We start from the raw sequence: 16,307 nt of genomic DNA, 5'->3' as shown, positions 1-16,307 counted from the left end.
CACACACACACACACACACACACACACACACACACACACACACACACACTTGTATTGATTACTGACCAGAACTGAGGGAAGAAAACATGCTTTTCTTCTTGACAGAGAAGTGGCAAATCTTGAAAGGCATGTGGGGTTAGAAATTATGACAGGCATTTTATCTTGAAAGATAAACATTGAGACTTAAAAATGACAAATAGCTTTGCTATGTCCTCACATTAGCATACCTCAAATTTTAGGTAGTGCTTTCTTGAAAACACTGCTCTCTTCCTTATATGTACTCTAGATTAAACTCATTAATATATCTGATGGCTGCCTTGGTAAAATGGCCCAGTCAGTAAGTGCTTGGTGCATAAGCATGAAGACTTAAGCTGTTAAAATCTAGGCACAGAGACATACATCTGTAGCCCTAGTACTGAATGACGGGTGAGAGATGGAGATGGAGATTCGTGGAGCTCATTGGCCAGCCCAGCTAGACAACTGATGAACTCAAGGCTTAGTGAGAAACTGAATCTAAAAGTAAGATGAGACCTCCAATGAGGAAGACATCTGCCATCAACCCCTGGCCCCCACATATATGTGCTCATGTGTCTGTATGTATACATGCAGACACACACATTGTACTGGCTGGTTTTATATGTCAACTTGACACAACTAGAGTCATCAAAGAGGAAGGAACCTCAGTTGAGAAAATGCTGCCATGAGATTCAACTGTAAGGTATTCTCTCAATAAGTGATCAATGGGGGTGGGGAGGGGTTGGAGCCCATTGTGGGTGGTCTCACCCCTGGGCTGGTGGTTCTAGATTCTTTAAGAAAGCAGGCTGAGTAAGCCATAGGAAGCAAGCCAGCAAGCAGCACCTCTTCACAGCCTCTGCATCAGCTCCTGCCTCCAGGTTCTAGCCCTGCTTGAACTTCTACCCTGACTTCTTCCAAGGATGGACTATGATCTGGAAGTGTAAGTTGAATAAACTCTTTCCTCCTCAACTTGCTTTCTGATCAAAGTGTTTTCATTGCAGCAACAGAAACCCTAAGACACACACTTAAATATAAAAAAGAAAATATATCTAGTGCCATTTCTCGCTCCTCCTTTTATCTTTCTGACAGAATCAGGGCCTCACACATTCAAGACAGGACCATATTTGAGCAGAACAACTAAATCATGGTGTGTATCTGATAGAAACAATGGTCCAAAAGTAGAAACAAATCAAGTTTTATTTCATGAAGGGTCATTGCCACAAACAAAACCATGGCTATATCAAAGCAGTGAGCCCAGCTGGATTACAGAATTCCTGCATTTCTTCATTATGGATAGGCTAGCCTACAGTGAGTATCACAGGCTTGTTCCACCATTGTATGTTGCTATGTGTGGAGCAGTGATCTTGTCATTTTAATCTACCATTCCTCAGTCTAAGAGCTGTTCTTGGGGAACACAACTGAAGAACCTCTGCTATACCTAAACACATTTTAGATAATAAAAGTCCAATCTACACATGAGCCTCAGTCTATAATATACTGAACTGTGGAAAACTCTTGAGAAAGCCTGAATGTGGTTTTGCATATAGAACAGAGGTGAATTCTTGTGATCAGAGCTACAGCAGACTGTGTTTTTAAAAACAGCTATTGCAAGATTTCCAGTGCATACTTCCCACAAACACAGGCTTTTCTTCAATTCTTCCACACTAGTGAGAGACAGAATTCTGTATCTTCTCCCTTTCCAGCTTGAGTGGACTTAACCCGCAGCAGAAATGATGATGGTAACACCCACCCACATCTAGATCTAAACAGGAAGCACAGCTTCTACTTGGCTGCTCTGCCCTCTTTACACGTGGCACGCTATGAGGAAAAACCAGGCCACCCTCAATGGCAATAGCTGACAGCCTCCACTAAGGTCTTAGTATTCGGGTAACAAAAATTGTCAGACAAGAGAATTCAGTGAGTTTTCACCTCATTCACACTTAAAGCCACACCAGCAAAGGAAAACCTGGGGAAACAATAAAGGGACATCAGTGGATGAGGCCTGTGAGACAGAAATGAAGGGTACCTAACAAGGAAAAGAGTAGGAGAAAAGAAAACAAACAAGGAAAACAACCAACCAACTAAACAGCCTAGAAGTCACCTACCTGGTATGACAGAACAAAAAAGGCTAAAAAGAATGTTTGGCTCTGCCATGGTTAATACTCAAGAGTCATGTAACAAAAATATCAAATAGACTTACTCAGATGTAATTTCACTAAGAGGAGGAGGAAAAAATTCTAAGAGCAAAAATCTTCATCTATTATAGTAACAGACCAATAAGTACTTGAAGAATACTCATATTCTTGAACATGAAATTCAAGAATAGTGCCGTGTAACTACCATCACAAAGGGGGGTGGACGATCCGCTACAAAAAGATGACACAGCCTTCTGAAAACTGTGGCCTTATGGGCATGAAGGTGACTATGAGGCAATCTCTCATTTAAACATCACTTCAATTTCTTTAAGCTATTTTTTAATCATGATAAACGAAAATATGTCCTAAGGTTACATACTATTTGTATACTTACTATGGAAATGTTGTTGAAGTAGGAGCTAAAACTGGAGGATTCTTCCAGAACTCATCCAAAAGACTTTGAATAATTTTTCCCAGATCTGAGTGCATTGTAAACTGAAAATAACAGTAATACATAATGATAGAAACCCTCTCAAAAAGCGGTAACAAAATTTCATGTGTCACTCTAAATCTTAACCAATGTTTGCAGGCAAGAATAAATAGAAAAGGGGGCTGAAGTGATGGCTCGTGGATAAGGGCACTTCATGTTTTTGCAGAGGCCCCAGGTTCAGTTCCTAGCACCTTAATGGCAGCTCATCTCTAAGTGCAGCTTTACGTGACCTCCGGCTGCTAGGGGCCCTGCATACATGTGGTGCACATACACGGAAGGCACAACACTCACACACACAAAATGAAGAAAGAATACACAGGAAAACAAGAGCACTGCGTCAACATGACTTACAACATTGTCTGATAGAATCAGTACTGCAAGTATCAGGTTAAGAGTCTACTCAAGCAATAATGGGACTAAAATACTCTCACACTTAACAATAATTTGATTGCTCAAAGGTAAAATACTCACGGTATATTAAGTTTTACCTTGTCACATTAATCAATCACATTGTATCCCAAAACTTCAAGTCACAGTCTTAAGTAAACAGTATTCTCCAGAGAAATTTAAAATTACTAATTTCAAGATGAAAATGTCTGTACATATCAGATTTCAAGAATAATAAAAATGTAATTAATGTGTCATATTATGCTGAAATAAACTATAGCACATACGTACATTGCTTACTAATGGAGAGGTAACATATAATCCTTGACTATCCATTAAGTGATGTCTTATTGGTGGATAAACACTAATCACTGGTTTTTCCTGAGGAAACTGTGGAGGAAGTAATCTAGAAAAGGAATAACACAAGAAAACACAAACAAATGAAAAATCTACAACATGTGACCATAATCCTAAAACAAAATTATTCAAAAGCAAATTAAGCCTTCACATTGACTTATATGGATTAATTCTTTTGTGAGAAGTGCCTTAGTATAGATTTTGAGCAGACTGAAAATATACAAAAGGTTATGTTTTGGCAATAAGATATAGTAATTCAATACAACAGTTTCTTTTTAATGTAGAATATTGACACCATGTATTACAGAACAGCCCTTTTAGCATGTTAATGAATTGATTTCTAAGATAATATAATTTACTGAATAAAAAAATCTCAGTTAAAATTAGGCCACACCTTGTATCAAGCAAATTATGCAAAACTCCATCTGGTTATTTAGATTATGGCTCTGGCTGTGTGTGTGAACATGCATGTGCGTGTGTGTGTGCATGCTTGCATGTGCGTATGTGTCTACTGCACTTGTCACTGAGCCTTCATCTATGTAATTATTAAGTGCTGCACTAACATCTCTTTCCTCACTCTGAAAATCATGTACTTTGAAGAACAAAGAGTTCTTAATTCAGAAAAGTGAAAAGTTCAAACTGTTTTAAACACTACAAAATTAAGGTTAGTTTATGAAACACTTTAATAGAAGTTTATTAAATAAAGAACTGTTTTTCAAATTTTCAACACTCAGGATATTTCTTTTTAAACTTCTCTGCTTACAAATTGCTAAGAAAATTATTTGTTGACAGCATTATAAAAAAACAAACAAACAAACAATAAAGGTGAGATTTTGTTGGCCTCTCCTACCTACCTCTACCTGGACACTAGAAGAGAAATATGAAGAATTCGTTTATATAGATTATAGATAAAGTTTTGTTTGTTTGTTTTGTTTATTTTGTAAAAGAGGCGGTAAGTCGTCTTTGGAGCCAACTAATCTGAGTACGTGTTTGTTGTCATTTATTATGTGTCTGTAATCTACCCTAATTTGTAAGCTACTATACAGATTCATATAGCTCATATTTGTGAAGTTGGTTAGTTTTTGCCAGCACTATATATCCACTCTTAGATTTGTTCAGAGAACTAATATTGAATAAGGCCTCCCATGTCCTTGTGTTAGCAATGAGCCATGACAGTTATTATTTCACTAAACTAAGCACTATTTTATATTACTTTGAATGAGTTCATTTAAACAGCTTATTTATGATATTAACTAAAGGACAAAACGAAAATAGTTAGCTCCTATTACATGAAGTATAAATTACAATTCTATTCACAAACTAATACTGTCAAGTTGTTAAGATAGAAAGCAAAAATTAAAACCCAATATATATTTAAAAAAACCCAACACTACTTACATATTAATGTTAATTGTCAGGTTGTTTACTGTGAATGGCAATCTGTATTCCACATCTTTTTGTATTTCGGCTATACTGTAAGAGAAAATTTGGAAAAATAAAAAAGGAGATCAATGTTATAAAAACATTAATATCAAATGCAAGTGTTAAATGCTATATCTACTAAAACTTTTTAATTTTAATCACAGAACTTGGGTATGTGCTATAACTTGTATCTAGAAAGAAAACTGCCATAGTTGGAGAGGTTTATCAAATATATAGGCAATGATATTCTGAACTATCCAAGGGATATTGGAAGGATGGTGAGAAAAACTCAAATTAATCTTAGATTGATTTAATATAATTTTTCCAACTTATTATTATTAGTAGAAGCAACTGCAAGCCTTCTGGGTAATATGGGTCAACAAGTATCTGAGTTCTGTAAACTGTCACTATCCAGCTTTATGGACAGCTGGGGATGTCTGGGTTCAGATGAATGTGTCTTGGAGTGGCAAGATAGCTGCTGGCTGCTTTCCATCTCGCCTCTTCTTCCACAAAGAAGCCTGATTTTATTCTGACTAGTCATACTCTAGTCTTTCTGGTAACTAGCTGTTGTTAAAGACTTTAGTCTCATCCAATAAAAATATAGGTTAGTAGTGAGGTGGAGTTCCAGAGAAGCAGCTTACAATGGAATTGAAAGACAGGCAATACTAGGGTTTCTGTCTGTCTTTCTTGCCTTCTTCCCACTTCCCCCTGGATGCCAGGCTTGCACAGTAGTAGCCACTTTGAGCCATGAGTGACCCTATAAATGGGCAGCAGGCATTGCACAGTAATAAAACAAGTAGCTGGACTCCTTGATGAATATGAAATTGTCAGCAAAATGTTTGTTTGCCTTTTTTCTTTGATACAAGTCTTAAAATATATATGTATACATACACACACATGTATATAAGCCTTGAATGTCCTTAAACTCCCAATGTAGACCAGGCTGGTCTTGTCCTCACAGAGGTCTATCTGCCTCTGCCCCGAGTACCGGGATTAAAAACAAGTATCGCGATGCATCCCTCACTTAAGATTATTTTATGTGAGATCAAAATAAGCTTTTATCTTATTTGAGCTACTACTTTGGGTGTCATTATCACTATCAGAGCAGAGTTCCCAACATAAAGCCTTATATTTGACACCCTACAAGCAGTTTATCTTATGATTGATTATAGGTATGTTTATAACTAAAATCTAAGAAATATGGAGCCTTCGGGAGCTCACTTGAAATGCTGACATTCATAATGTTTCTAAGGGAAAACACACTAACTAGTACTCGGTAGTTGATACTTAGTATTTAAGAATCTTTGACTGGACTAGCAAATGCATAATGATCTACTTTCTGTTATTTTAGTTATTTCAAACTAACAGCTTTTATAGAGTTTATTTATTTTCCTAATTATTGGACTATTATGTTTTCAAGCCTTTAATAAAAACCTAACCCCTCAAATATGTAAATCTTATATACTTTGAAAGACTTCTAAGTATTACTTTTATATTTCTGTAAGGCACCACTATGACCAAGTCAATTTATTAAAAACAAAAAACAAAACAAATATTTAAATAGGGTCTTGTTCAGAGTTTCAGAGGATCAGCCCTGACCACCATGGTGGGGACTATGGCAGGAGGCAGGTATGGTGCCAGATCTGTAGCTGAGAGCTTATACCTTAATCTATAGGTAGGAGGCAGAGAGAAACTGGGCCTGGCATGGAACTTCTGAAACCTCAAATTCCCATTCCAGTGGCATATCTTATAGGACAGTGGTTCTCAACATTCTTAATACTGCGACCCTTTGATACAGTTCCTCATGTTGTGATGATCTCCAACTAAATAAAATTATTTTCACAGTTACTTCATAACTGTAATTTTGCTACCATTATGAATCATAATGTAAATATTTGCTTTCCAATAGTCCTAAGTGACTCCTGCAAAAGGGTCATTCAACCCCAAAGGGTTCTTGACCCACAGGTTGAGAAACACTGTCTACAAAGCCATACCTCTACCTCCTAACTCTTCCACCATCAACTGAGGACCAAGCATTCACATATATGAGCCTATGGGAGCCATTCTCATTTAAACCACCACAATTAGGATCAAGCTATGGACAATCCTGATGTAAATAAGCTTTTTCCTCTAATACTCTATGGAATGATGCTGTCACTAATAAGATACAGGTAAGAAATTTGATGGTTACTTTTCTCCTTCTGTAGCATTTGTAGACCCTTCTAGCACTAGGAAAGCTAACCATAAGGATGAAGTTTCCACGTCAGAATCAGCTTGATTTTTCTTTGTTCTATGACTCAAATATATGGTGTCTTTAGCAACAGGTACTGGAAGTGGAAGCCAGGGTGAACCAATGGTTTTCCTGAAGTCCTGATGTATATGGAGAAGGAATGTAGTTCCTTGTCTAAAACTAGAAATATGTGTGGTAAGGCTAGTAATGGGCTGAAGCCCAGGCCTTGGGGGATTAGCTGCAACTTCTGATCCTGGGAAGCCAACTCCTCCCCCAAAAGGACTATGGTTATCAGTCCCAAGGCCATTCATGTGTTCAGTTTGTGACACACTTTCGATATCCTGTGTTCTTTTGTACAATATTGCTTGATTAGGTTCCTGCTGACTTTGTCCATTATGATAAGCTTTCTGCTGATTCTGCCTGTCCTATGCTCCCTCACACACACATACCTGCTGGGCCATGCTGACAGGGTCTTACCATCAAATTCTTGTTGAAGGAGAAAAGTAATCAATCATATCCATCTATGAGCCCTGACAGCTACAATGATGACTGGCCAGTACAGTACGTGCTCTGGTGCAGTAGAGGCACAAGCATACTGGATTGTGTTTCCATCCCTGTCTACAACATGATACCCACACCTAGCACCAATACGGGGACAAGAACCTGCAGCTAAACAGGTTCCTAGGGCTAGGGGAGAAAAGCTACATGACATAGAAGTAAACTGACTCCTACTGAGTTAATGTTAGACGCACTGATGAATACACTTCTCAAACCTCATCAGAAAAGCTTCTATTTGGAATAGATGGTGATTAATAGAGACCTACAACTGTCCAAGATAAAGAGAACAAGAGACAAAGGAATGTTCAGCCCTCAATGGGACATCTACATCAAAATCCTCTCCTCCTCAGGCTCAGGGACCATTGTGAAAAGGAGGGGAAAAAAAAAACACCCAAAAAACCACTGTAAGAGCTAGAGGTGGTGGATAACACACGGTAACAATATCCTCCAGACGCAGCAAGGCAGCTATTCACATGAACACAGAAATCCTCTGGCTCTTACAATCTTCTGCTCCCTCTTCTAAGACATTCCCTGAGCCTGAGGTGCAGAAGTTGTGTTGTAGATCTATCCACTTGGGCTGAGTACCCCAAGATCAGTTGTTCCTGCATTTGACCAGTTATGATTTTATCTAATAGTTTGTGTCTATTGCAAAGAGAAGCTTCTTTGATGAAGGATGAGAGCTGTACTTATCTGTGGGTATGAGGTAAGTATTTAGACTGCAGTTAGGAATTATCCTGGCTTAGTAAAGTAGAGGTAATAGGTTCTCCACCAAGATCCATGGCATCACTAGCCTGGGTAGTTGCTAGGTTTCCAGTACTGGCATGATCTGACATGCTGATCATTATGGAAATCTTGACATGCTGGTCATTATTGTGATTTATAAGTCTCACAGCTGGGTAGGACTATGATTGTTTCCCTCCACTGGTAGTTTGCATTTAAATAGTTTCCTGATTTTTGGGTTTTTTTTAAATAAAATTCTGAAAATGACTAAAAATGTTAGGAAGTTAAAAAAATTTTTTTATCACAAATCCAAGAGGTACAATTTAGGTGAATTTTATAAATGCTTTCTTTAAAGATAGCAACACACTGAGCAGTGATTTGCCTCGTAACCTTCTGCAGTCTCTACATGTATGATCGTGTTTAATCAGACAGCATCACAAGGCCTCTGTGATCTATTATCACCATCTTTCACTAGAAAAAATGGTTCAATAACTTTCACTTGATCCCATACCAAGGGTCTTAGTCATTAGTCTACTGCTGTGAAGAGACACCATAACCAATGCAACTCTTATAAAAGAACATATTAAGCTGGAGAATTGCTTACAGTTTCGAAGGTTTATTCCATTTATCATCATGGCACCATGCATGGTGCTGTACCTAATCTGCAGGGGAGAAAACTAGGCCTAGCATGAGCTTTTGAAACCTCAAATCCTACCTCCAGTGTCACACTTCCTCCAACTAGGCCACACCTCTTAATCCTTCACAAAGAGTTCTACTCCTTGATGACTAAGCATTCAAATATATGAGCCTATAGGGGTCAGTTTTATTCAAATCATCACACCAAGTAAAATGGTCTAAGTGGGATTTGAACCTAGGAAATCTATCTTTAATAAGCCCTTGCTTTCAGTCGCAAAGTGCTCTACTTGACTTGAACCGATGGAAGATTCTTTCACTATTGATTCCTTGTGCGGTGACATATTGTACTATGGAGGAATAAAGTAAGTTAGGAGTTTGATTTAATTATATGGTATTCATAAAGGAGAGGAAGGTATCAACTAAAACCAGTACCCAAAGAAAAGCTTTCATAAAATCATGTATTTTCTGAAACTGATTATCTGTTTGAATTCTCTGAGCTATTTCTTTCTTTTTAAATTTGTATTAGTTGAAAGTTCTGTACAAAGTGTTTTGATCATATTTACTTCCCCATACTTCTCCCAGGTCTATCCCCCTTCCCTATCCACTCACTTGGCATCTTTTTTTTTTTTTTTTTAACCATCAAATCTAGTTTGTGCTATCCATATATTCTTGAGTGTGTGGCCTTCCACTAGAGCTTGGTTGATTTACCTACCAACTATATACCAGAGGTGATGGCTTTAAAGAAAGCAGACTCTCTTTCTTCAGCAGCAGCTGTTACTAAGGGGACTTTAGTATTTGGCCTGACTTAAGCGTGCATGTGGTTTTTGCTTGCATGAGGAAGTCCCTGCAGGTATCCATGCAGAGAAGTGAAAGATGCCCCCCATCCCTGCCCCATGCAGACTGACTTTATCAACCTGGATCGGACTTGGGGAGTCTAATGGCAGACAGTTCATTGTCAGCATATAAAACATGGTACAATTTCAGTAAAGGGTTTCAGGCAACAATCAGTCCATTTCTAGGTCCACAATAAAGCTTAAGGTGTGACTACTTACAGACTCTTATAGAATACATGTGTTCATGAGGGTGGGTTCTATACCAGGCTACAAAGTACATGTGACACCTTCCGTAAGGCTGGGTAATGGTCTAGGGTGGGAAGAGTCTGAGATAATCATTCTGGGGAATTTGGGTGAGGTTCCCCCCCCCACACACACACACAGATAGCAAAAAGGTCATCAGGTTATTAACAAAATCCACTGTCAGCTTTCTGGATGGAATGCAGGTTTTTGACTTTATCTCCTCCATTGAGGAGACACACCTGCATGATTAACATTCCCGGGGCTCTTAGTTCTTCTCTGTGCCCCCAACACATGTCACAATTGCTCTGTATTCATATGTATAGCTGCCTTGCTGTCTCTGGAGGATATTGTTACCCTGTGTTATCCACCACATCTAGCTCTTACAGTGTCGTTTTTTCCCCCTCCTTTTCACAATGGTCCCTGGGCCTTAGGAGGAGAGGATTTTGATGTAGATGTCCCATTGAGGGCTGAACATTCCTTTGTATCAATCTGGTCAAATGCAGGTACAACTGATCTTGGGGTACTCAGCCCAAGTGGATAGATCTACAACACAACTTCTGCACCGCAGGCTCAGGGACTGTCTTAGAAGAGGAAGCAGAAGATTGTAAGAGCCAGAGAACCAGAAAATCCTCTGTGATGTTGTGTCTCCTAGAAATGATAGGGCAGTTTCACTCATTATAACAACTGGCTAAACAAAAGGCTAACAATGACAACAGCAGTAGACACACTAATATAGAAAGGGGAAAACTCAGGGAGCCTAGCATATAGAAGGGAGTACCCTACCACTAAAGCTTTTCTTCAAGTGTTTCTAAATCTTTGGAGCTATATAAACCTACAATATAAAATGTTTGGTCTGGAGAGGTGGTTCATCAGTTAAGAGCACTTCTTCCTCCTGTAGAGGACCTAGATTCAGTCCCAAACACTCACTCGGCAGACAGCTCACAGCCAGCTTTAACTACATACAGTTCCAGGAAATCTAATGCCTTTTTTTCACTGTCAGTACCACGCACACATATGATGCACTTTACATGCATGCAGGCAAATCACTCATACACATAAAAGAATCAAATCTATAATGTTTAAACTTCTGTTAGTCAGAATATATAATTAATTGGTCTCACATTTTGGTAGTTCCTAAATGTGAATTCAAAACATGGATTAGTTATAGCTAAAAGTTGTCTTTAAAAAATAAGCAATTGTTTATTGTTTGATTTCTATTTACTGTTCATAAAGATTTTCCTAAATACAGTAAAACTGAACAGATACTATGCACCCAGTAATTTTCAGGAAAATGGGAATACTGAAATGGCTATGTCTCTAGGAGCATTCAGTTTGATGGGAAAGTTAGGTGACTCTTGGGAAGAACAGTTCAAGATACCACATACACTCCTACAGGTAATTCGAATTGTCGTTCATAAGTAAACCTCTCAAAAGGATTCAATTTTCATTTACCAAATAAATCTTTTTTAAAATGTCCAAATAATTTCTAAAAAGTAAATTAATAACAAGATGAAAAGTAAATATTACCATAGCAGACATGAAAATGTGAGGAAGCTTGCAAGTGAAAGATGAAAGGCAGGCAGGTGGTACATGCCTGTAATCTCAACACATGGGAGGAAGAGGCAGGAGGATCACCACTGTCCAGGCCAGCTTGGTCAAACAGACAGGGCAACACAGTGAAACCTTTTTTTAAATTTAATTGAAAGGACAGAAAATTTAAAAAGAAAAAAGAAAAGAAAAGAAAAGAAAAGAAAAGAAAAGAAAAGAAAAGAAAAGAAAAGAAAAGAAAAAGTACCTTCCTTCCCACACATGGGACCAATGCAAAGTGAGGAGCGGTGTGAAGTCTTCTCTAGAACCCAGGCCATGCAAAACAAGAATCTGCTGGGAGAAGGAAGGTCCTTTCTCTTTTCTCTGCTTGTTCCAGTGTATACAGGAGAAACTTTAGAATGGCCATGCTGCAGGAAGTTACTGACTCCCGCCCAGTATAGAAATAGCCATTCTATTCCCTTCTTTACCACAGGCAAGTTAGAGTGAACAGATAAAGAAACCATAAACAAGTAGAAAGAAATCTCAAAAGCAGAAATAAGAGCACCAAAAAGCTTTCAAAGGGAAAAAAAAAATTAGAAGGAACCTAACTCAACAAACCAGAAAACAAAAATAAAAACAAAAAACAAAACAAACCTCAAGGAAAAGAAAAGATTTCAAGTTTGTTCACTTAATATCTTCATAAGAACAAATTAATAAGCATGTACATATATCAGTATAAATATGCAGGTGATATGAACATGAAAAACTAAGAATTTTAAAATACATAACTTAAGTAAATGGTGTGTGTTATTTGGAAAATACTTCAGCCTAAATCAGTCTCTTGGAGTACACAGATAAGAAATTCTAAAGTCACCTCCTTGATTTTGTTTGTTTTCAGAGCTGTGTGACATCTACCTACTTATTTCCTACTATCTTCTCAGCAATGTTCTAAACACACAGGATAATGATCATGGACACAGGAGACACAGGCGGAGGGCAGAGGGCGGAGGACAGAGTGGGAGAGCTTCACTCAGGAACTTTAAAAGTCAACCAAGACTTAGCAACGAGGGAAAGGGAACTGGAGAACACACTCTTGAAAAAGCTTCACATGCAAAATAAAACAAGAGTGCCTGCTTCGGTTTAGGCTGGAAATGTTCTCCAGAGGGGCCCAAGTGACAAGGCTTGGTCCCAGCACTGGTACTGGAAATGTGAGGTTAACAAAGTGCCCAGCCCACTGACTGAGGGATTTAGGTTACTGGAAGCATGTGCCTTAAAGATTATAGGACTAGAGTTTCTGATTCTGTTTTTAACCTTGCTATCCAATGAACAGTTGTGCAACATGCTGCTGTCACCATGTGCTGCCTCATCACAGGTCAGAAAACAGGGCCAACTTGTCAGAAATGGAACCCTCCTACTGTCCCAGTGAGTGACACTTGGATTTATTATTTGTCTTAATGAGCTTAATCTCTTTAACTGAACCTTTACTACAAGTTTTTGTTCTTGTTCAAGTTTTTACTTCTGAGACAAGGTTTTACCATGTTTTCTAGGCAGGCATTAAACATACAGTGCTCCTGCCTCTGTCTGCTGAAAGCTGGGACTCCCACCATGTGTGGCAGCTTTTGGTTATACCTTTAACCATGCTCCTTTTCTGGCTAGTCTCAAAATTTCCAATTCTTTCTTTCAAATGTGTTTGCTTTCAAGAGTATCTATGCTGCTACCTGAATGCTGTGCTATTTTGAAATTTCCTATATCAAAAACACTACTCCATTTGCTTTAAGCTCAGTTTCCCATAAAGTTTCCAGAAAGCTACGTTTCTGCTTGCTGATTGCCTCTGCTCAGACACCCTACAGTTCCTACCTATCGGCTTGACTTCTACTGTCTCTGTATTTCTCTATCACCAGACTGGTCTTCTGAATGCCTACCAGGTGCCCATTTAAGTCCTATCTATAATCCTAGGCTTTCACAAGCCCTTGGTCCAAATTTTTCCAAACCAGTGGCTTTTCCATACTGTCTTAGGAACAGTCACACAAGGACTCTACTTCTCAGTAGCTTCATTTTATCTCACAGTAGAGATTTTAGCCCATGATTGGCCCCTTTTGAGGGAGGCCTCTGGGGAGCTCAACATCTCCTTATTCTTCCTCTTATGAAATGTTTTATGGCAACAAGTTAACCTCAAATGCCTATAGTGGCTAGGGAATGTGTGAGAATATACAGCAGCTTATACAATAGAGAATGGTAAAATGGGAAGAGGCCAGAGTAGCACAGAGGACATTTGCTGTTAACTTGAAGTAAATGTTGTTATATAAAGATTGTTGCTAGATGTTCCTATTTTTAAAAGAAAAGTTACAAGAGTTATGATGGGGGTTAGGGATACGCATTACATTTAATTCAATGCTCCAAAAATAAAGTCTTTCAAAAGAATATTTTAGAAATATTCTTATATTAGAAATTTTAACATAAAGTTTCAGCTTTAAATACTGAATATGAATCCTTCAATAAAAATAATAGAAGAGGTTAAAAGATAACATATATCCTCTTATTACAAGTTTATTATGGTTCGATGTTTCTAAGTCTTACAAACTGAGAGTAAAATCTGTAGAAAGACTTACTAGAAATCAGTGAGCTAAAGAGTACAACCTTACACTATGAACAAAGAACAATGCTTAAAGCTCTCAGTCAACAACTACACAAAAGCCCACTCTCAAGGGAAGTTACAGGATTTAGGTTTAAATAAAAGGGACTCTGTGAGCCACATCTGACCTCGCATCCATCCCAGCACTGGGATTATATATAAGAACCACAGACAGAAAGTGGATAATTGGAAGAACTGAATGCTTTACAGACTGTGTATCTAGTATGTGTTAGAACTACAACCAGAAATCTAGGACAGTTTGATTACAAAGCTCCTATTCCAACAGTCCTCAACCTGTGGGGTCTTTATTCCTTTGGGAACTGAATGACCCTTTCACAGGGATCTCCTATGACCACCAGAAAACACAGATATTTGCATTACAATTCACAACAGTAGCAAAATTACAGTTATGAAGTAGCAACAAAAATAATTTTATGGTTGGGGTCACCACAACATGAGGAACTGTATCAAAGGCTGGTAGCATTAAGAAGGCTGAGAACCTCTGCTCTATTCCTTTGTGCACCCCCTATAGGTCTACAATGCTGGGATTCATTTTGTTTTGTGCCTTTAAGAATGTCATTCCATTGAGAGGCTTGAGGAATCAACTGACTTTCTAAACTGAGTAGAGCAAAGAGCAATCAGGCAGTCAATCCTTTCAGTTCAGTGGTCATAAGGCATGTAAGGATTACAGGGCGTGTGTGACCCATCTGAAGCTCCTGACTTCTTGGCTTTCTTTCATTAGGAGTCTATTAGTTATACAAAAGGAAAACAAAATTCTTATGCCATCATAAACAACTTAATATACTCTTGTTGAATATGCAAACAAAGCAGCACTCCCATTATTATATAATTAATTAGTATTAAAATCAATGCAGAGCCTTTTACCTAGGAGATCCAGGTAAAGGTAATAAAGATGGCTTATTACTTTTATAACTTTGAATTTACGGTTAATTAAAAATAATAGTTACTACTCATAGCATAGCTTTAGGTTGTTTAAGAGATAAAGAAATTAATAAAGAGGCTAATTAACTTTAGATATTGAGAAAAGAGAGATCTGTTTAGAACAGTCATCATCCATTTGGAGTATTTTCTAACTGTGAGTGCAACACAGAGAAATTCTACTCAACAGCTTCACTTCTGGAGACTTTACATATTAACCTGGTTAGCAAGGAACACCACAAACACAAGTTACTGAAAAAGAGGGTGAAAGTCACATCACCAGTGAGGAATTATCTATCTTAAACACTAAGTACACCACAGAGGAAAGGAGGTTTGCTCCAGAGTTGATTAATTTAGCAGGAAAATCTTGTCCTCCTATTTTACATTAGCTGTCAGCCTTCAATCACAATCCAAAACAGTTCCAGAAGTCCCATGAACACAGTATCTAAAACACATGAAGCATTTTTCCTCCCATTTGATTTTCTTCCCACACTGCTCATACTATTGAGAAAACCTGGACTTTCCCTCGGACTTCTATTTATCAGAGTCCTACCTCCCAGCAGTGTACAAGCAGAGGCAGGTGGCTCCCTGTGAGTCAATGAACAACCAACAGCAAACAGACAAAGGAAAAGACCACAAAAAGAAGAGGAGGAGGAAGAGGAGGAGGAGGAGGAGGAGGAGGAGGAGGAAGAGGAGGAAGAGGAAGAGGAGGAGGAGGAGGAGGAGGAGGAAGAGGAGGAAGAAGAGGAGGAAGAGGAAGAAGAGGGGTCCTATTCCCATGACAAAAGAAGTGAGAGTGTGAGTTAAGATCATCACCGATTATTTCCACCTCCCGGGGTTGAAAGGGCCTCCACCAACTCAGATTATAAACAGAGAACACTTACAGGTGTTCTTTAAAGATTTCAGAGGAAATGGAAAGGAAAGCAATAATCTCTTCCGAAGTCAACTTTTTCAAGGAGTTAGGAGAATTTGGTTTTCTACATATTAACTCAGAAGTTTTAATGCAGTGGTTCTCAACCGGTGTGGGTGATAATTCCTTTGGGGACTGAGTGACCCTTTCACAAGGGTTGGGTCACATAGATAACTTGAATATCGGATATTTACTTTATGATTCACAACATGAAGTAACAACAAAGATAATTTTATGGTTGGGGGTCACCAGAACATGAAGAACTTTATTAAA

The 16,307-nt window shown here is 38.3% G+C and overlaps 1 protein-coding gene across 2 annotated transcripts in view; it reads right to left on the bottom strand.

Annotated features, from left to right (window-relative positions):
• The window catches only part of Vps37a (VPS37A subunit of ESCRT-I), a 33,696-nt gene that overhangs the window by 14,542 nt on the left and 2,847 nt on the right, over nt 1–16,307 (bottom strand). For both annotated transcript variants that reach the window (XM_028768153.1, XM_028768152.1), the window contains exons 2-4: nt 4,783–4,857; nt 3,319–3,433; nt 2,545–2,645 (exon numbers count right to left, since the gene is read on the bottom strand). In XM_028768153.1, coding sequence (XP_028623986.1) covers nt 2,545–2,645; nt 3,319–3,433; nt 4,783–4,857 — 291 coding nt within the window. The remainder of the gene's footprint in view (nt 1–2,544; nt 2,646–3,318; nt 3,434–4,782; nt 4,858–16,307) is intronic.

The sequence above is a fragment of the Grammomys surdaster genome, unplaced genomic scaffold (assembly GCF_004785775.1).
Source record: "Grammomys surdaster isolate TR1022 unplaced genomic scaffold, NIH_TR_1.0 185, whole genome shotgun sequence".
In the NCBI taxonomy this organism is placed as follows: Eukaryota; Metazoa; Chordata; class Mammalia; order Rodentia; family Muridae; genus Grammomys; species Grammomys surdaster.
Note: the sequence above shows the minus strand (reverse complement) of the source record. Positions and strands in the feature narration are given on the sequence as shown.